This window comes from Ovis aries, chromosome 9 (genome assembly GCF_016772045.2).
Source record: "Ovis aries strain OAR_USU_Benz2616 breed Rambouillet chromosome 9, ARS-UI_Ramb_v3.0, whole genome shotgun sequence".
In the NCBI taxonomy this organism is placed as follows: Eukaryota; Metazoa; Chordata; class Mammalia; order Artiodactyla; family Bovidae; genus Ovis; species Ovis aries.
Genome location: NC_056062.1, coordinates 29,600,410 through 29,621,336, shown reverse-complemented (window position 1 = coordinate 29,621,336; position 20,927 = coordinate 29,600,410). Strand labels below are relative to the sequence as shown.

Sequence of the window (20,927 nt, the reverse complement as noted above, 5' to 3'; positions counted from 1 at the left end):
TCATTTGGTCCTCACTATATATTGATCTTTTACCTCCCTATTTGTCCTGTTAGAGGTCAGGGTATCTTTACAAGCCTCCCTGGGATGGTGCCAGATGCAACAGATGGTGACTGGTCAAGGAAATTCGGCGGTCCCGAGAGGGCTGAACATTCAGACACCCTAGGACAGCTGTCACTACCCCTCACTTTGACCCCGGCTCCCTGTGTCCACTCTGCTGGCCCGGCCCAGAAATGCCAGAGTCACATCTTCCCGTGCTATATTTTCTGGACTAAGTCCAAGAAGCTGTTGGACACGGACAGACTATCACTCACTTTCTCAGCTTCCTCCTGAAGAGCGTATGTGTGTCAGAAAAACTGTTATCAGAGAATGTAAATATTGCAGGCATGTGCACTGGCATAAATGGCCTCCTTTTCCTGGTTGTTCACTGTCTTCCCACTGAGACACACAAGCTGCCTCCCCAGGCACAATTAGATCACACCCAGACGTACCATCCTTCACGCCTCTGCAGGGTGCGGTGAGCTAGGGTGTCCTCACAAGAGCGCCCCAAGCTGAGTGCACAGAGAAGCCTCAGAGGGGGCGGCTGCAGTGCGAGGCTTCAGTGTATGCACAAGGCCAAGGGCGAGCGCAGCCTGGAATCCAGGGCTCTCAGCGTGTTTGCCAAGCCCGCCTTCTTCCACGGCCCGCTCCCCGTGCCAGGCAAATTCACACAGACACTTTCTAGGCTGGTGGGCTGGTGCGAGCATTTGGCTTTTTCTACATGTAATGGGAGGCCTCTCAGGGTAACCAACTCTGCAACAGTGTGGATTCCCCAGGCCGCTGGGACATCTCAGTGTCTTGAGCCCACTTCCACCCTCGATGTCCGTGCTTGTATCTCCTAGACCCAGAAAACACATACTGCGTGAATCACAGATTGTTTGACATGCGGAAAGTGAGGCCAGATCTGTCCGCCTAAAGCACAACCCTGAACCAGCCATTCTCCTGCTCAGAGATCTTCCATAGCGCAGTGATCCCCACAAGTCAAGCTCCCATCAGGACCTTACGATTATCCATAATCAGACGCCGATTAACCCGCCCAGCCTCGTCTCTCCCACATTCCAATGGACCCACTAACCTGGACGACCAGGCTTCACGTTCTCTCACCCCTCGACTGAGAAACCATGCAGGCCTGGTACAAACCACCCCCTCACCAGGCCCAACTCAGATATGACCTCCTTCATGAAACCTGATACCCTGCCCTCTGCACCGTCCACTGCTCCTTCCAGACCCTTATTTGTAACTTATGTGGATGTCCTATTATGTCTACTGGAAATGGAAGCTCTTCGAAAGAGATGGAATCATCTTGTCTTTGATATCTTTTACAATGATGCTCTCTCAAGGTTTCATAAAGGAGTGTCACTTAGAAATAGCATTCTGAGATACGACGTCTTTTTCTAAAACCAAGATTGAAAGGACCCAAGTGGTGCACACCAGGATTTGTTGGTTGGCTGCGTGCTCAGTTGCGTCAGACTCTCAGTGACCTCCATGGACTTGGGCCCGCCAGGCTCCTCTATCTACGGGATTCTCCAGGCAAGAAAACTGGAGCGGGTGGCCATTTCCTTCTCCAGGGGATCTTCCCAACCCAGGGATCAAACTCAAGTCTCATCAAAGCTTTCAGTGACCAAGTCACCCTGTGCCAAGGAGAGAGAAAGGACAAAAAGGACAGTGAACCCCAAGCAGATAAAGGCCTTTCCTGCTTGTCTGACCTTGTTAGCAATGTCACCTGGTAGACACACTTTGATTGGGCCAAGTCTGGAGCAGCCCCAGGCTGTCCCTCTTCAGAACCCTTATTTCTGGAGCTTTGGATTCTTTCGTATAATCCTCTCTGGTTTTTGTTTGCTTGTTTTTATATGAAGACCTTGGAAAGTAGTGTATAAACTACTTTTATAGACTACATTTCAAAAGCACTAAAGAGCTGCTATTTAAAATGACTGCTTTTGTAAATAGCGGCCTTGGATTTGTTCCATAGATTTCTACCCCAGGTCTTCCTAAAATGAAGGACGTCTTTGTGGGAATGTGGTACCCCACAGGTAGGCGGGGCATCTGCAGTGGAGCTCTGGGGGAATGGGCTGTTGGCTCCCTAGGCTTCAGGCTATCTCTGCCAGGACCTAGGGTGCAGGAAGGCAGCACTGGGTAGAAAGTCAAGGCGTGTCCGGGAAGCTGAGCTCCACCATGAAGCGGCAAACCAGAGACAGTCCCGGAGCCTATGCTTTGCAAGGAGGATTCACACAATGACTATTCAATGTCAGTTCCATTAGATGGTTACATAGCATTACCAACTCAATGGACAGGAACTTGAGCAAACTCTGGAAGATAGGGAAGGACAGGGAAGCCTGGTGTGCTGTCATCCATGGGATCGCAAAGAGTTGGACATGACTTAGTGACTGAACAAGCACTTTCGGGGAATTAAAAAAAGCGGTCGCTCTGACATTTAAAGGGGGAAACTGAGGAAGTCTGGACTCAGAACCATCTTGTCTGAGAGTGACCTTTGAGCTGGGATCTGTAGGAAAGGCAAGTGTATGGCAGGGTTGGAGGGTTGCAGATGGAGTGTTCCGACTAGAGGGAACTGGATGGGCATAGGGCTTGGGTGGGAGGCCACTTGCGGATTTCATAGGCACGAGAACAAATCAGAGTGAGCTGGGGTGATATGGGCCGGGGCCAGACCACATAGGGCCTCCTGGGCCTCAGGATTTGGGAAACGACTGAAGGATTCAGAGAGGAGTATTTTTACTAGATCCCTTTGGCTACAGTATAAGGTTACAAGGGTGTAGGAGTATAAAAGACAAAGGACTCTCACCAGCTCAAGTTTGGGGCATGTGCCCCCCCATCCACCTTGGGAGAAAACACTGAAGACAGGCCTTTGGAGAGTCACGAGAGGAAGAACTGCCCTGGGTCCCAGCCCAGCCGAGGATGCAGACAGACGCCTCAGTGCTTCGCGTCTGCTCACCTTCTGAGTGACTCACTCATTAACAAGAGGGTGGGGGTAGCACGCAGGCCTGAGATTTTTCTCTAGCATAATCATTGCTCAATTAATTACCTTCACCGTCTGTGCTGGAAATAATCAAGATGACTTGTATGTGATGACACCCAGTCTTCCTGGTTGCCCTTTCCTGCCCTGTGTTACAGCTGGGGCATCAGGGTACAGGAGACTGGATTCTCACGTGTATGGACACGCTGCTGCCAGGGAAGGGAGGTGGGGCGGGAGTGAGGGTGTGGGCAGACCACTCAGCTGTCCAGGACTGCGTCAACAGTGGGCCTGGGAGGACAGCCAGAGGGCTGCAAGCTAACAGTCTGGGCAAAGTCAGAAGGGGACCAGGATGAGACAGGAAGCCCAGAGAAGCGAGGGGAGAAATGGGGATTTCCAGGAGGCCCCATATGAGCAGGAGGAAGGAGTTTTGGCTACAGACAGAAATGGACTGCGTTTCCAAGCAGATTGCCGCAACACTGTCAGACCTTTGGGGTATTAACCTTTTGTGCAAACAAAGCAAGATGCTGGCCAATTAATTCAGTGATTCTCTTCCACAAACATTTGGCGAGAGGCCAGGTGTTCTGCCCTGGGGATACAAATATGAACAAGACAGCGTGAGTCCACAATTTTACAATGCTTAAGTGTCTCACGGAAAACAGGCGATGACAAGATAGCATCGTGAGGGCCAAAATAGGGGCGAAAGAGCAGGGAAGGAGCACAGTGTGAAACTGACCACCTGGGAATCAAGACTTCTGGAAGCTGAAACCAGGTGGAGACCTGTGAGCCCAACACAAACTAGCCACACGAAGGGGTGGGTGTTCCGGGCTGAGTTGCCAGCTTGCGAGACTTAACAGTGACAAACAGGGCACATTTGAAGTTGGACAGTGGGGACACACGAGAAGCCCCTGGGAGCCCAAGGCTGTGTCATGAAGGGCTTGGCAACTATTTTCCCTTTGGGTTCTATCCTGCAGGCCACCCACAACTAGGCTGTAAACTCCACAGTGACCAGTGTCTCCACGCAACTACCTAGTGCCTGTCCTATACAGGACCTCAGTAAGCGGCTGCTGACGACTCAAGGGAGGGGTAGAGGGGCAATGGGGAGGATTTTGCTGGGGGGTGGTTCATTCTTTTTAATACTTTCTAAAAATTGAAATGTCCGTTAATTAAACAGTCTTTTGTTTCACATTAGAGGTAAATGACTAAACCGGCAATCGCTAGTCATGTTCTCAGTCACTCATAGTAAGAGTTTCAAACTATAAACAAAACCAGGCCTTTGTCTGTTTTGGGAAGGGGCCTGGGAAAGGGAGAAATGAACAGTGAAGTACATGGGAGATACTGATGACTTCACCATTTTGCCCAGGGCTGGAATTCTCTTCCTTCTGCTGAGAAAAATAAAATCAAAAGCTGTGAGGGGGCAATATCTGATGAAGTTTTGGTCCATTATTAAAATTTATCTCTCATAAGGGAGCACTTCCATTCCAGATAATTCAAGCAAGCCTTTTCTATTTGAAGATGATGTTATGGACCAAGTATAATTTGTGTGGCTGAACAGAGAGGATAATCACCTGGGACAGAGCTCCACGGGTCTCATGTTTCAATACAGCTTGTGAACAAGGCACTTCATTCCAGACTATCTTCTCAGAGATGCATGTAAAGCAAACCACCTTTAAAAGGACTTGTCCTACCTTGGAGCACAGGGAAGGCCTGCTTACTGCTCGTTATAAAGGAGCTGATTCTCCTAAGCTCAGGGTTCCGCTAATACACCTCACTGCTCATGCACTCATTCGTCTGGGCCCCGTATCTGTCACCTGCCTTGAGACCTGGAGGCAAAGGAATGGACACAAATAGGCTGAAGCTTATCCTGAGTCCCTCCAACTGCAAGGAAATCAATCCTGAATACTCATTGGAAGGACTGATGCAGAAGCTCCAATACTTTGGCCACCTGATGCAAAGAACCGACTCAATGCAAAGACCCTGATGCTGGGAAAGAATGAAGGCAGGAGGAGAAGGGGCCAACAGAGGATGAGATGGTTGGATGATATCATCGACTCAATGGACACGAGTTTGAGCAAACTCTGGGACACGGTGATGGACTGGGAAGCATGGCAGGCTGCAATCCATGGAGTCGCAGAGTCGGACCCAACTGAGCAATGGAACAATAAATCCTGTTCCCTGGGCCACGAGTAATCAAGTCTTCTGCAGTCTCCATGACACTGGCAGGTTAATGTGCAGGTTTAGAGGTGTGGTAAATCTCAGCCTTCAACATACCCTTTCTAGAAATGGTTTCCTATCACATTTCAGCATTCTTGGTCCCTCATGATGAATTTACCAAAACATGGATACTTACACTGCTAATACAGTAACTGTTTTTAAAAGATTATAAAATCTAAAAGTCTGTTTTATTTAAAAAAATTCATTTAAATTGAAGCATAGCTGATTTATAACGTTGTATTTATTTTTAATTTTGGCCACACCTATGACATGTGGGACCCTAGCTGCACCATCAGGGACTGAACCTGCACCGCCTGCATTGGAAGGCAGAGTCTTAACCACCAGACTGCCAGGCAAGGTCCTAAAAGTCCCTTTAAACACTTTTCCAACAGATATCTTCTAAAGGAGCAGTAGGCCTCACACAAGTGAATGACAGAAATCTAAAAAGAAAACAAAAAATCAAGAAACTGAATACAGTAGAAATTATCTGGGAGAGAAGCCATTTTTATAAAACACAGATGATTATTTTTAATTCAGTATATTCCATGATTAGCAGAGGATTCTGTCTGAAGTAAACCAGAACACTTAATACAGTACAAGATGTTTTTTGTTTTGTTTTTATAGGGACCACTAAAGCAAGATCTGTATCTCTGTGTGGAACTGATTTTCAAAGGGACAGAAGTGGTCTTTGATCTTTCTGAACCACTTGTCTTCAAACTCTTTCGAAGACCCGATCACCAAGGTAGTCAGGGCCGCGGGGCCAACACACTTGACCTCTGTGTGAACCTCGTCTCTGATTTTTTCTGGGACAATATCTTCGCCCATAACCTGCAATAGGAGGGGGGAAGAAAAATAAAACTCTTTCCCAATAACAGGTGCATCAGACACCGAATGGAAGACCATGCTAGTCATCAAGCGCAAAGGATTTCACACAAAAGCAGAACTTCTTCAGCAGCCAGGGGACAACTCTGACAATTCAACATATTGAAAAGATGTTTATGAAGTAGTGATCCAAGACCACCTGCGTAAATACCCTATTGCTACTCTCATGCTTCCCGGAGTCAGCACATCAGGGAGGCACAACCGTGGCAGGGGTACCACTCAGGCCACAGGGAGTGCTGAGTCGACCTTCATAGATCACAGAGCATCTTCAGAGGGCAAGAACGCAACCGTGAGGGGTTCTTCTTCTCATAAACGACAGAAGAGCAGGCTTGGGAGGAACATAACTGCTACTTTGCAGAGAGCACAGACCCCTTCTTATGAAGTTCTCCAGAGACGTCAAAGGCAGCAAACAGCTGAGCAGCGAGTAGCTGAGTCTGCCCTTTCCTGACCCAGAGACTCCAACCCTCCAGGATGGTCACCACAGCAACCCCAGAGACCTGCAAGCATGCCAGCTCTCTGAAGGCGCAACACTGCCCTCTACTGGTGAGAACCAGGTCCAGATTCTGTGTGAGATTCTCTTTGACAAGACACCCACAAAACTACGTTTGCAGGAAGTGATCGGACCACTTTTGGTAAGGACAGTGAACATTTCCCACCCCAAACATTTCCCACCAATTATCATGAAAAGTCAGGGAGCCACTTGGCAGGGATATGGTAGAGGGAACTGGTCACTTGGATTTGGACTAGATGATCTCTAGGTTTCCTACAAACCCTGAGGTCCTCTGTTTGTAAATACTCAAATCATAATGGATTAGAAACCCACTCAAAGAACAGGTTCCACTGGCTTTAAATCTTCAAAGACTACTTACTGTTTGAGGCAAAGGCTGACAGGATGAGTAGAAACTGTCAGGATTTATTAAAGCATGGTAATTTTTATCAATTGGAAGACAATTTCTGTTTTTCTATCTTGACATTTCTAAAACCCAAGTTGTATCTTATAACCACTGCTGTGTCACAGTATAAAAAGCATCTTACTTTTCTTTTAGTGGCACTTCAGCTAATGATGTGTCTTAACAACTGATGACTGCTTGGACTCAATGAAATGTAGTATTTTAAAATCTGAGATATAACACCAAAAGTGTATTTTTTTAATTAAAAAAAATAGAATGGAATGATAGCAATATTCAAACAATGCAATATTTCAAAAAGAGGGCTCAGCAGATGCATAATTCACAGACAGAGAACTATTATCTGTCACACATGGTGAAGAATATGAAGATGTTTAAGACATCTCCTAAAGGATGTCTTACAGGGCTTCCTGGGTGGCTCGGTGGTAAAGAATCTGCCTGCCAAGCAGGAGACTTGGGTTTGATTCCTGGGTTGGGAAGATCCCCTGGAGAAGGAAATAGCAACCCACTCCAGTATTCCTGCCTGGGAAATCCCATAGACCAAAGAGCCTGGTGGGCTACAGTCCATGGGATTGCAAGAGGTTAACAACAACAAAGAATGTCTTACAAGGAACTTAAAATCTAGCTGAAAAGATAAGACATTCTTATATTTTCAGGGGCCCAAAGAGCTACCTATTTCAGCAATCACTCTATCGAGCTCAGAGGGAGAAATTGCCACAGACCAGGATGTTCAGGAAAAGGTTCCTGGAGGATGTGCGACCCAGGCTGGGTCTCAGGGTGAGAATAGTAAGTAGATGGAGATAGGAAAACCCATGACAGGTGTGCTAGATGTGGGAGATTAGTCCAGTGGAAGCAAAAGGTTTGTGGAAGGAATGACCAGGCCCTAAGTCTGAGATTACTCTCGGGAAGGCCTCAGACATCCTATCAAGGCACCAGAATTAGACCCAACCTCTAAGGTAATGGTGACACGTTGAATTTTAGTTTTTAAAGCAAGCAGGTAACATGGTCAAAGCCATGTTTTAAGATGAGCCCAGCAGCACAGGTGAAGACAGATCTGCAGGGAGAGAGTGAGGAGCCAAGGCAGGAGGTCACTATGAGAGTCAGATGTGAGGCAACGGGACTAGGGTGTTGGCCGTGGGCCCTGCAGGAGGTGAGACTTGAGAGGAGAGCCCCACAGTGAGGGATGGTCAGTCTGGGTGAAAGGAGAAAGATAGGTAGGATCGATGAAAGAAACTAAGTCTAGAACAAAGACAGCGCTCTCTAGCTCCCCTCTGCCTCCTCTCAGCAGGTACTTACTGATGGCCAGTCCACGCTGGGCGCTGACCAGAGGCTGACTGAAGGTGGTTTTGCCAAGTAGCCTCGTTTTACATTTGTACTTGAAGCGACAGCAGATCAACAATCACCTTGGATTAATGACTCCATAAGTCACTGATCTGAGATGGGAGACAAGTGTTCCAAGATGGGACACAGACTAGAGGGTCCATGAACCCAGAGGTGACAACGGGAACTACAGCATGGTTACGGTTTGTGTGGGAGAAAGAGACAGGACAGAGAGCCTGAGCGAAAGCTCAGGGAATGTCACTACTTAGGGCACAGGGGCAACTAGCAGAGTCCCAAACAGCAGAGAAATTTTAAGAAATAAAGGAGAAAAAGAGATGAGTATTTTTAGCAGTTCAGCTGCTCAGAAGCAAGGAAGAGGGAACTAAACGTGAGTGGCCAATGGCGCTGAATGCTAAGAAAGACAGGAAGCAAAGAGGAAGGAAAAGCAGCCGTAAACTCAGGAGAGATGGTCTATCTGTATGTGTCTGAGGGTCCAAGGGAATGAGCCCATGGAAGGGGAAGGCAGAAAAAAGGCTCAAAGAGAACAGATGGGAGTGAAGACCCCAGAAGAGGGAAAAAGGGTCCAGCTGAGAGCTTAGCCTGGGGGAGGAAGACAGGATAGACAGACCATCAGTTCTTGAAAGAACCACATTAGGAGGTATATGGATAAAGAGCTATTCTCCTGGGAAAAGTGCTTGAGCCGTCAAGTTTCAATTACATATTAAAAGGAATTAGCATGAATAACATAAACTTATAGATAATCTCCAAACACCATGTTAAGCAATTTCAAGAGCATTTTTTCTTTTTACATTTTTGACCAAGCAAGACATACAGCATCTCAGTTTCCCCAGCAGGGATCAAATCCGGGTCCCTTGCAGTGTGGAAGCTTGGAGTCTTAACCACTGGACCACCAGAGAAAGCCTTATCAATTAGCATATTTTTTTAAAAGCTAATACCAGTTAAACAAAATTGACATTTAAGTTTCTAAGCAACTGTCAAAATAATAACAAGGTGGAGCAGAAAGAAAATGGACTTGAAGCTGGAGGGGTTCTCATTTACTTCTGCCACTTAAAATCTGACCTTAAGCAAGTCACAGCCTCTGTGAGCCTCACCCCAGCTCTGTCCCTCCCACAGGCTGTTATGAGGACAAATGGGGGGAAAGACAGGCAAAAGAGCTGCCCAGATGTCAACATTCATTCATTCAGCACTCACGAAACAATTATGGGGCATTTCTGGGGCATTTCTGATGTTCAAGTAGACAGGTGCTAACAAGCACCGACAAGTAGATGAACTTGCTGCGGGACAGAGAGGAGGAAGAGGCCACTTGCGGCAGTTAAGTGATCAAAAGGCATTCGAAGAAGGGAGACAGAAGTCCTCTAGAAGATGCAATTTAGCCCTGTGTCTTTTTGTTTTTTTTTTTAAATGGTCTCGGAGCCAGGAAAAATATCTGTGATGCTTCATTTCACATAAACCCTGGGGGACACACTCACCTCTGCTATCAACAGCAAAGTGTCTTCTTTGAAGCTGAACCTTTTCATTTTATCTTCAATTTCCTGCTGAGTCCTTAAGTTCCTCTCCAAAGCAAACGATGTTTGCTGAGATTGGGCAAGCTGAAGCAAAAGCCTGAAAAACAGCAGGTCCCAGTCTGGAGGCACCCGAGAAGGACAAAGACACGTTCACACACAGCACTGGCACTGGGCTGGAAGCGAGTCCTCTAGGCTAAGGAGAAGGTCCTCACCTTCATCTGAATCCCTAAAGCTCTTTACTCTCAACAAATTGCACAACATTACACTGGAGAACCATCTTTTCTAAAATTCATAGACCAAGCTTCCAAAGGAGCCTTCAGAGAGCAAGACCTCGAAAGAGCTTCCTGTCGAAGTCGGGCGACTGAAAGCACAAACGATTTCGAGTGAAGAGAACAAGGCTCCCCATCAGAGGCTCCTCCCCAGAGGTGCCAGGAGGAGTCCCTTTGAAGCTGGTGCTCTGTGACCCTTCGGTCTCCCTGAAGCCACAGCAACCCGATCTCAAGGACTAAGGAGTTTCTCCAGCATGCTTCAATTACTTGAAGCAGGGCCAAACCTTCAGAGACCCTCTGATATCCACTTTACAATCAGTTCACCCCTGACCTCCCCATCATGGCCGTGCCCTGGTCCCCTCTCTTCTCCTTCCTCCTGCTCTCCTCCCACAGCTCTTTCCTGTCACTGTTTTCTAAAACACTGAGTGTGCAGATTGTTCCAATTTCCCTCCGGCCTTGCTGCTACACCCAGAAGCAGAGCTCTCCTGTTCACTCACTTCCTGCCTCCAGAAATGCACATACTACTCCAGGCCCTGAGGGATACCGGTGAGCAAAACAGACAGGTTTCTGCCTCAAGTTGCGGAAGGAGAATGATCATAGGTAAATAAGCTAGTCTCAGGCAGTGATGAAGGCCATGAAACAAACACTCCAGACAGGATGGACGTCGCGTCTACCTCAGACAGGGCCGTGACGGAAGGATTTTCTGAGCCACCATTCACGCTAAGGTTCAGATGGTGAGGAAGCAGCCACAGGAACATCTGGGAGAAGGGGCTTAGCCAAGGGAAGGGGGCTCGGCCACGAGAACTAGCTTCAAGTGTTAGAAAATCAGGAGGATCTCTGTGACCAAAATACAGCCAGGAAGAAAACAAACTAGAGTGAAAGAGACGGGCAGGGGCAACTCATGTTAAGTCCTCATGGACCATGGAAAGAAGCATGGAATTTATGTCAGTGCAATGGGAAGCTGCTGGAGTTTTACAAAATAACACACGACCTGACTGGCCTTCACTCTGACTGTTCCCATCATCTACTGGCCTCTGGAGACATTCACACACATGACCCCCCTTTTAGGTCCCTGCTTTCTCTCTTGTGCTCTTGAGATTACTGGACGATACCGCTTACCCTTGGTCTTGAGATTACTGGACGATACCGCTTACCCTTGGCTCCCTCCATTTCATGTCCATTTACCCCTCCATCCTCTGCCATCTGCCTGTCCCCACCGCGACTGAAACTGCTTTCTCAGAGGCCACACATGAGCTCTTGCCTTCAAAGCCTTTTCTCACTGCGTCTGATTGCTGATCCTTTCTGGAGCTCCTCTAGCTCCACCTCCCACTTCCTCACGGAAGGCTCCAGCTGGACTCCCACCCTCCACTGGTTCTGCTGTCCTGTCTCAGGGAAGGCACCACCATCCACCCTCACCCACAAGGCAGATTCTTCAGGGTTGTCTGATTTTCTTCTTTGGTAGCTTTCTGTGGAACTTGAGTGAAAAATCCCTTGTTTAAAATATTGTTTCCTCCTTCGTCAATGTTTTATATATTTAACTCCCCCTACCCCCTAATTTTAACATCTGCCAACCTTAACATCTTGAGTGATGATATGAGCTATATTCCTGAGCAAGCACAGTTGTTTTTAAATCTTACATACTGAAAGGGCACATTCAAAAGATCCCGTCAAGACCATAGGAAGAATCTCAAAAACATATATCAGGTGTCTAGCCTAGAATTTTTAGAAGCTTAAAATCAGAAGAAATAGAACCTTTATTTCACCCTTAGCACCCTGTGTGTTTCATCCACTCTAAGCTTACCTGGTTCGTATAAAAGAGGCACAGGCTTTCATCTCAGTTTCTAGCAACACTGCTGCTCTCTCTTCTGTCACACGGTTTTGAATATTTTTAAGAGCTTTCTCACTCTTTTGCTTGTTACCACTGCTTATTTCCACAGAGCTCTCAGGCAAAGTTTCAGGGAAACACAAAAGACAGTCTTTTCCTGAGTGGGGAAAGGAGGATTTGATAGCTGTGTCACTTGAGGTGAAACTGTTCTCTTTCTGAGATGACGCAAGCGATGCTGACAGCGCTGGCCCCAGGTTCAGGTAAGCCTCTCCCAATTTGCCCCAGTTCCAAGGATTAAAGGGATGCAAAGAAATCAGTTTCTGTAGGCAGAAAATGGTTTTCTCCAAGTTCTGCAAACTGGAACAAATAGTAAACTGGAGGTACAGTACAGTGGTTAAATGATCTGTGTTAGTTGCTTTATTTTCCTGAAGAGAAAAAACAAAGGTTAAAATGTTTAAACTACAGGATGTTTCCCATATAAAAATGAAGATGCCTAAAAATCTAAGTTGTGCATGTCCTAAATCACAAGTATCTTTCATTAGCCACATAAGTAGAGCAAACTAAATGTTTCTCAATAGATCTCATTTTGAAACCATAAACCAAGAGAAATATATGTGTATGTTCAGTCGCCTCCGACTCTCTGTGACCCCCTGATCGCTTCAGGCTCCTCACTATACACTACCCAACAAAATATTACCAGTCATTCCCAAACACCCTAATGTCACAGCAGTAACATAATCCAGGTGATAGTGGCTTGGCAAAGCTCAGTACCAAAAACCTCTGTGTCCGTTTATTTTCAATTGTGCATTATAATCTTAACTGTCTTCAGCCAGACATCTGAAAGGACCAAGCCAACTTTTTTATACTCTGGGCTAATGGTTCCATTTTAATATTCCAGGCTTTCTAAAAATCCAAATGGCAATTTCCTTGAGGATTCAAATGGACTCTATTTCCAAATTCTACTTGGCTTAGACATCTTAAACAGGATGGCCCTGAAGCTCTCAGTGTTTCATGATGCATTATAATTGAATCCAAATGCCTTCTCTGGTAACCATTACCAAGACCAGTTATTCTTGGCCAGAGGGGGTTGCTTGGTTTCCTTCTGATCAGAAAATCCTTTTCAAGTCTACTTAACCAGAGGCACCACCTCTTGCCTAACTTGCCATATGGCAAAAGCCCTGTGGGTGAGGGTTTCTTTTTCTAAGTCAAAGTCTGCAGAGATTCAGTTGATTTTAAGTCTAAGGAAAATCTGGCCTACTAGTATCTGGATCAAGCTCCTGCACAGAACCGAGCGAGAAAAAAGAGTAAAACTACCCAGCATGCAGCTGGAAGAAACTGGCACGTCAGTGAGTGAAACCTTGGGGAGGACTCTAAATATCCATACGCTGAGTGAAAAGAAAAGAAATCAAGCCCCATGTAACCTACTAGGTCATACTGTACCTTCCCAAGACAGAACTGATCTGGTTCTACTATTACTATCATTCAGTATTCTTTCTTTCCCCACAGACTACTAAGTTCCAAAAGAGTTTTTGTTCAATGCTGAATTCCCAGTACAGAGCACAGCATCTCAGACATAGCAGATGTCTAATAACTGTTGAGAAATACATCTTCATGTTTCTTATTTATAGTAAGAAAAGCAACATGTACAGACTGTCTACAGGAAATGCAACCTTTCCTCTACAACCAGTCCATAGTGCTCTATACTGTTTAAAGACATTTCCAGGGACTTCTCCGGTGCTCTAGGGGATAAGACTTCACCTTCCAATGCAGGAGGCAGAGGTTCAATCCCTGGTCAGGGAACCAAGATCCTCCATCCCTTGTGGCCAAAAAAACCAAAACAGAAAACAGAAGTAATACTGTAATAAATTCAATAAAGACTTTAAAATAAATAAATACGAATAAAAACATGTTCACACTGAGAAAGCAAGTGTGTGTTGGGGTCTGTAGCATACAAACCATGATTCTGATGCACCAATTCTGGGTGGCCTAACCAGTGAAGAGAAGGAAATGGCAACCCACTCCAGTCTTTTTGCCTGGAAAATCCCATGAACAGAGGAGCCTGGCAGGCTACAATCCACAGGGTCACAAAGAGTAGGCATGACTGAGCACAACTAATAAGGAAGTCTCTGGAAATTAAATTCCATTTAAATGAGTTTGTGTGCTTTTTCCCAGAATATTGCAAGTCCTGTAATGCAATGATGGTGATGATTGCTAACATTTACAGAATGCTCACCATATGCCAAACACTACTCTTCCTGCTTCACTCATGTGATCCCCATGACAATCCTTTAAAATAGACTGTCGCTATCCCCATTTTAGAGATAAGGCAACCGAGTCATAACAGAGAAGTTAGGCAGGCTGCCTGCCGTCACACAGCTAGTAAGCAGCAGAGCTACAGCAGATCCTGCTAGAAGCCACAGAATAAAGGAACTTCAGAAGAGCTGACGCGTGTTAGTGGGCTTAGGAGCCTCCCGTTAGTTACTAGGTGAGTGATGTAAACGCAGGGTATGGACAGGGCTCTCTCTCCTTGGCATCGAACCCATTAGAACTGGGCACATGGTAGGACTGAAATGTTTGTGAAGTGACAAATGGGGGAAAAAAGTCATTAACTGTCAAAAAGCAGTTTCCCTACCACAGTTTATCACATGAGCCTACCAGCGACTATAAGATATTTAAATTAAGAAATAAGTTTTGTTACCAATTTTGTTAAAAAATCATTAAGAAGAGAGACGAATAAACTTCAGTAGAAGTTGTGAGCATAAAATGTTTATGTCATGCTGGGCGCTCTAAGGACTTGCTGTCTGTTTTGTTCAATGCTGACCTATTCCCTACAGAGTATGAGGTGACAGTAACCGCTGGAACAAAACCCAGAAACGAGACAGAGCAAATTTAAAAAAAGAGGGTCTAGAAGAAGGGAGAAACTTTTAAAATGAAAACAAAACACAGGGTATCAGGAAATGAGAAAGCCATGCAAATAGGCAGGGTTCACTGAGATCATGTGAAGAGATCTCACCCTTCAAAGCAAGGGGTGAGACCCACTAGCCTCTGGTGCCATTTCCTCCCTAATATTCCTGCCTGTCAGGGTGCCCAGGAGCCCAAGCAGCAGTCCTCCAAGGCCGGACAGAGCAGCTGAAGGGCTTCTGAGTGGTCCCTCCTCCTGCCTGGATCTCGCGCTCCGGATGGCATCTGCTGATTGGCAACACATTTTTCTCTGAGCCACAGAACAGACTCACTAAGCTAGAAGGAACCAGAGACAGTCCAGCCTTGACATTACTCTAGCTGCCTTCAGGGGTACTCAGGGGAAGACAAAGCACAACAGTGACATCAGGAGATGCGAGGGAGAGGTAGGTAATGGTAGAGCTGAGCCGTAATGAAGGACGGGTGACGGATATCTAGAAAAATCAACCGAAAGAACCCAGGTTGCTGCTAATTTGCAGAACAGGGAGGCTGAACACTGTTAAAACCCACCAAGTTCACTGTGTTCATGCCATGTGCTTCCTTAACAGAGTAATCTTCTGGTTTTAAGAATTAACCCATAATTAGTAGAAAAGGAAAGAACAAAACACAGTTGTTTTCCATGTTCTGAAGAACATTACCACCAAGGTTTCCTCTCATGGCAAGAGGCTGAGGTCCTATGCAATAAAGCCCACGCAAGTAAATTTAAGGATTTCTCTTAGTCAATGAGATAGAGGAGGACAATCCAATTGCATGCATACTTTAGGCTGACCTCTGGCCAACAAGATTTGAAGGATTCAAGATCAGTGCCTTGGTGCTTCATTACGTCCCTCTAAGGAAGAAAACTGGTCATCTATAAACTAGGATTGGTGGACTCAAACTCACTCCCATATAAAATTTACACAAAAAACCTACAGGGGCTTTAATCTGAAAACAAAAATAAGCAGAATCCAGCAGTGCTCTTTTTTATTGCTTAAAAAAAATTCTGCAGACTCCATCAAGAATAAAAAGGATTAAGCCTGGCTTAGTATGATATTTATTTAATTTTTGGCAGCATTTTTTTTCCTGTTTATAAAAGTAATATATATTCATTGTAGAAACTTTGGAAAATAAAAATCTAAACAACAACGAAACACCTAAGAAGAAAAAAGATCACTAGTAATTTACTGAGTATTTATTTAGTCTTAACAAGAGTAAAACCTTTGCAAGTGAGGTTTTCAGGCAATGAAGAATTTTGAGCATAAAACAGGAAAAAATATTACAAGGAAATGATTATGTCTGGAGCTCCAAACTGTTCATCATAATAAAGTTCTTCCACCACTGACAATTTCCTTCTGCTTATCCAAACCCACAGATTTTGCTGCCAGCAAGAGATTGTTTTTTGTTTTGTCTTTTTTTTTTTTTTTTAGAAAATAAACTATTCAGTCATCCTAGGAAAGCAAATGGAAACAGGCACAGAAACCACTCACCAAGTTTGTGGCAATCTCCAGGGCTTCCTTGTGCCTTCCCAGGTGAACAAGGCATCGAGCCTGGCCTTCCTGGACATCCCTTTTCATGGCAAAATTTGTAGATGGCAGTTTTTCTGAGATATTGGAATACTCCTGCAGTGCTTTCTGGCAAATAATTGTTAAATGAAGGCAAATGAAGGGAAGGGATGAAGAGAAAGGCAGAAAACACAATATGAAAAAAGAATTCAGTCATGGGGGTGATGTGTTTCCTAGGCAGTAGATAATGTTATAACTGACCCTGCAATGAACTAAAGACTTGAGCATTTCAATCGGTACTAGTTTTCTAAGAGGTAGAGAAGAAATGGCTGGAAAATATAACTAAAGCATTCTGGAGCCCAAAAGACCAGGATTTGACTCCCGGTTTTGCCACTAAACTTGCTGTAGAACCTTTTCACATGAGCAAAACAACAACAGGATCCTCGTGAAGATGACATGAAGTCAATATAAAAAGCAAGCTGATAGCTAGTTGTTAGTTCTTTCCCCCACTTCTTTTTTAAAACACATTTTGGGGTGCCTTGTTCCTGTGGCCCCATGAGGTATCCAAGCTAGAGGCTTCTGTATACTGAGGAGATAAGGAATCTACAAGGATCCAAACAAGCTCTCTATACTGGAGTGACAGGAAACAAAACAAAGCATACAGAGCCGTGTGGAGAAGGCCAGAAGCTTGGGATTCTAAGAGTACAAACACATCTCACGAAAGATTAAAATCATCTTCAAAAGCAACACACTCATAATTTATTACAGTACATTGTTATGTATTTAAATATGCTGCAGTGGACAGAACAAGAGAATATTTCAAGCGGCACAATCTTCTGTATGTTAAATTCTACCTGATACTCTTGCCGTCTGTAGGCCAGGTCCCCTTTGAATTTCTGGACAGTCAGAGCTTCAACATCATCGCTGCTCCCTGTTTCTTCATAAAACCACTAGAAATTGTGAAAACAGCATATTATAGAGAAGGAGGTTATGCTTTTCCACCCCATGTGCAGGAGTGCTAAGTCACTTTACTCGTGTCCACCTTTGTGCAACCCCAAAGGGGTTGGAAAACTACAGTCCTCCAGGCTCCTCTGTCCATGGGATTCTCCGGGCAAGAATACGGGAGTGGGTTGTCACGCCCTCCTCCAGGGGATTGTCCCGACCCAAGGACTGAACCCACATCTCTCGTGTCTCCTGTATTGGGAGTTGGGTTCTTTACCACTAATGCCACCTGGGAAGTCCTTTCCACTCCAGACTCAGGGGCAATTTCCCATATATAACTGATTAAACCTCAGAAAAGACATACTTCTCCAGGATAAGACTCAGGAAAACATCTGACAAAGAATGACAAGTTTTTTTTGTTTTTGTTTTTTTGCTGTGCTGGGTCTTCATTGCAGCATGCGGGCTCAGCAGTTGCAGCCAGCAGGCTTGGTTGCCCTGCAGCATGTGGGATCTTAGTTTCCAGACCAGGGCTCGAACTCACATCCTTTGCATTGCAAGGCAGATTCTTAACCACTGGGCCACCAGGGAAGTCCCAAGAATGACAATATTAATGGTGACTCAGTTTTTAATGAAAATTATCACCATTAATAAATATACCAATAATATGATACCTCAACTAAAGAAGCGTGAAAATATTTAGTTTCCATAGCATTTCCAATTTGGGGTTTAGGGCCTGGGAACCTACATTTAACTAGCACAGTTTACAGTGGTTCTTTAGACTGAGATATGTTTTCCTGCAGAGAAATTCTTAGGGTGGATGGAACTGGGATTGACAACTCTTTACAGAGATAACATAGGAAAGAACTGCTATTATAGTGCTATTATGAAAGTGTAAAAGCCAAAAGTAGAATCCAAGCAAAGACAGGAGGCTGACAGGAGGCTTCCATGCAATCAAATGCCAACGTACTGTAGGAGAAAAGTTTCAGGAAAAGTCCATCTGGAATATTTTATTCACTTTTCTACTACTTTACACCCTATGGATAGAAAGAAAAGTGAAACAGATTTTTTTAATTATTGCATTAAGAACGTTAAGATGAGAAAACAGGGATGATGAAAAGCACACCATGTGCCAGTTTTCCAGCTCCCAAGAAGTATCTCGTCCTCTCTTTTACTCACAGTAAAACACACTGAAGTCAAATGAACTCTGTCCCCAGTTAAATGTTATTATTAACTCAAAAGTAACTGCATTTGTGATGGTTCCACCATGGTGTCAAACCTTCTCGGTTCCATTTCTAAGAGAGATGCCCGGGTATCATACCCACCCTGTTGTCTTAGTTATATAGTTCCCTCCTTAGCCTGATCCCCTACAGTGGAGAAAGCTAGCAACCACTGCTTTTCTGTTCTCCCTGAAGCAGTGTGTAACCTAATAACAGTCTATATCCTGAACTCATAATTTTCTTTTGCACTTTACTACTCCCCAGTTCCCAACTTCTTGAACAACAGCTCCATTACTGCAAACCTCCACCCAACAGTCAAAATTCTACTGGGAAACGATCAGGCGAAATTGGCTTTCAAATGCAAGAACTCAGACAAGAAAGCCTTCAAATACTCCATTCTGGTAAGAAAAGGAGGGAAAAGCTGTGAACAAAGGTGAAAACTAAGACGTGAAGTGCTGGTAAGACAAACACCTGGTTCCAAACCGAGCAGTAAGGAAAAACAAATCTAACTCAAACTCCTAGTTTTATACTTGCGAGAATCAACAGGACTTGAATGAAGCCTGAATTCATTTCTTGAATGAGGCCTGAATAGTAACTCTCTGAATTTATGAGAGTTACCATTTGCCAAATAAATAAATCCTAAAGACAAGTGATTTGGGGGATTTTACTTTATAAGTAAACAGCACATCACATTATCTCATTCCACTCTCACAATAATCCTGTGAGCCAACAAACATTATTTTATTTTTTTCTCAAATGACGAATAAGGAACTGACACTCTGAAAGTCAATTTACTGACTCTTAAAGTCAATGCTGGAATCCAGGTGTCCTATCTCACAACTGTGGCTTTCTAATGTGGTACCACAGGACTTCAAAAGTCCATTTCCCAGTTTTAGTCTACAGGATCAAGTAGGCCACTCTGAAAGACTGCACGTGGCCAGGAGAAAACGTAAATGAAATAAAACAAAAATCCAACCCAATCCAGTTATTTCAGAGTGCCTGACATCTGTAGGTACAGGGATTTTAAGGAAAAATGAGACAATATATGGCCAGTGCCTGGAATACTATTTGATAAAAAGGAACTATTATTGGTAGGATGACATTTACAGACTAGAAAAAATCCAAGGTAATACTCTACTTACGCAAAGTATTCAGAGTTCCTACTATGAACAAAAACTGGTAGGCAGTGTGGAGGACATAAGGTGAAGCACGCACCGTCCTGTGATCATTCAGCATTCTGGGTCTAAGAGCTTTAGAGACACTGACAACTGCGTTAATATGTAAAAGACGGGAAAGGAGTCAAAGACAAAGATAATGTGGTTGGAAGGGGGAGTTAGAAAAGACTTTCTGGAGGAGGCGGCATTTAAGGTGCACCTTGAGAAATGGATATAATTGAACGATTTTGACCACCTGAGCGGGGTTAACGTGGGCAAGGGGAACTCAGTGAACAAGGACAGGCCGGGTTCGGAGAGCAGACAACACTGAAGTCTGAAAAGTGGGCGGTGGCTGAATTTTTGCGGGCCCTGACTGTACGGCTGCAGAAGCAGCGAAAGTCCATGGTAGCTAATACAGACTACAGAGTAGGCCCGTGAGGCCAGCGAGGCGCGGTGAGACCGGCGGAACGCCAGGTGTGACCTGATGGCCGGCTGCGCGGGGATTCCCTCGGGGGCAGAGGATGTCGGACTCAGCCGGTGCGGCTCGTAGGTGGAGGGATGGCAGGGAGGCCCAGGTGAGCGTAGGGCGGCCAGAGGGTCTGGGTTCGGCGGACAGGCTACGCGGGCGTTAGGACGTCTGAAGCGCTGTCAGGCCGAGACCACCAGGCCCGGAGGCTGCGGCGAGGCCGACAGGCCCCGCTCTCTCACCTGCGGCTCGCAGCGTTTGGCGCGGTACGACTCGGGTGGTCCAGGCCGCCGCTCCCGCCTCTCCTCGAACACCGAGTCCTCGAATTCGCCGCCGAGCAGCCAGCATCCCGTTTCCATTGCGCGCCCCACACCGGCGCATCGAGAGGAGGCGGTACCTAGAGCGGAAGGGGCCGGCAAGATCCGGCGCGCGGCATGCTGGGACTTGTAGTCTTAGGTCAGAGGCCAGACCGGGACTTGCCCCATGGTAAGTTTCAAGTTGTTGAGCTGAGATTTTTATCTAATTCACAAGGCGAGGACAGAACCTGACTTCTCCGTTTCTGGAGATGGGCAGAACGATACTTACATGCACTCATCAAAAAGCACTGGCCTCAGGGTAGCTGTTCAAAACCAGTTTTTCACTGTTGACAGTATTCTTGGCACTGCGCTAAGCCTTTTTTTTTTTTTTTTTCCATTTTACTGTAACTTTTCTAACAACTTTTGAAAGACACAGTGATTCTCATTTTTCAAATGAAAAATTGTGGC

General features: G+C 45.4%; 1 protein-coding gene across 3 annotated transcripts; it reads right to left on the bottom strand.

The window, feature by feature from the left end:
- Window positions 1-5,438: 5,438 nt before the first annotated feature.
- Window positions 5,439-20,545, bottom strand: C9H8orf76 (chromosome 9 C8orf76 homolog). Of its 3 annotated transcripts, XM_004011660.5 has the most exons (6): window positions 20,406-20,545; window positions 17,239-17,334; window positions 16,370-16,513; window positions 11,922-12,370; window positions 9,816-9,948; window positions 5,439-6,043 (listed from the first exon to the last, which is right to left on the bottom strand). In XM_004011660.5, the coding sequence occupies exons 1-6, from the start codon at window positions 20,520-20,522 to the stop codon at window positions 5,846-5,848; spliced, it is 1,137 nt and encodes a 378-aa protein (XP_004011709.1). In that variant the 5' UTR covers window positions 20,523-20,545; the 3' UTR covers window positions 5,439-5,845. The 3 variants fall into 3 exon arrangements, with proteins under 3 accessions (XP_004011709.1, XP_027828726.1, XP_012039001.1); XM_027972925.2 differs by lacking the exon at window positions 16,370-16,513; XM_012183611.4 differs by lacking the exons at window positions 17,239-17,334; window positions 20,406-20,545 and adding an exon at window positions 13,704-13,761 and having other exon boundaries at window positions 16,370-16,482.
- Window positions 20,546-20,927: the final 382 nt, after the last annotated feature.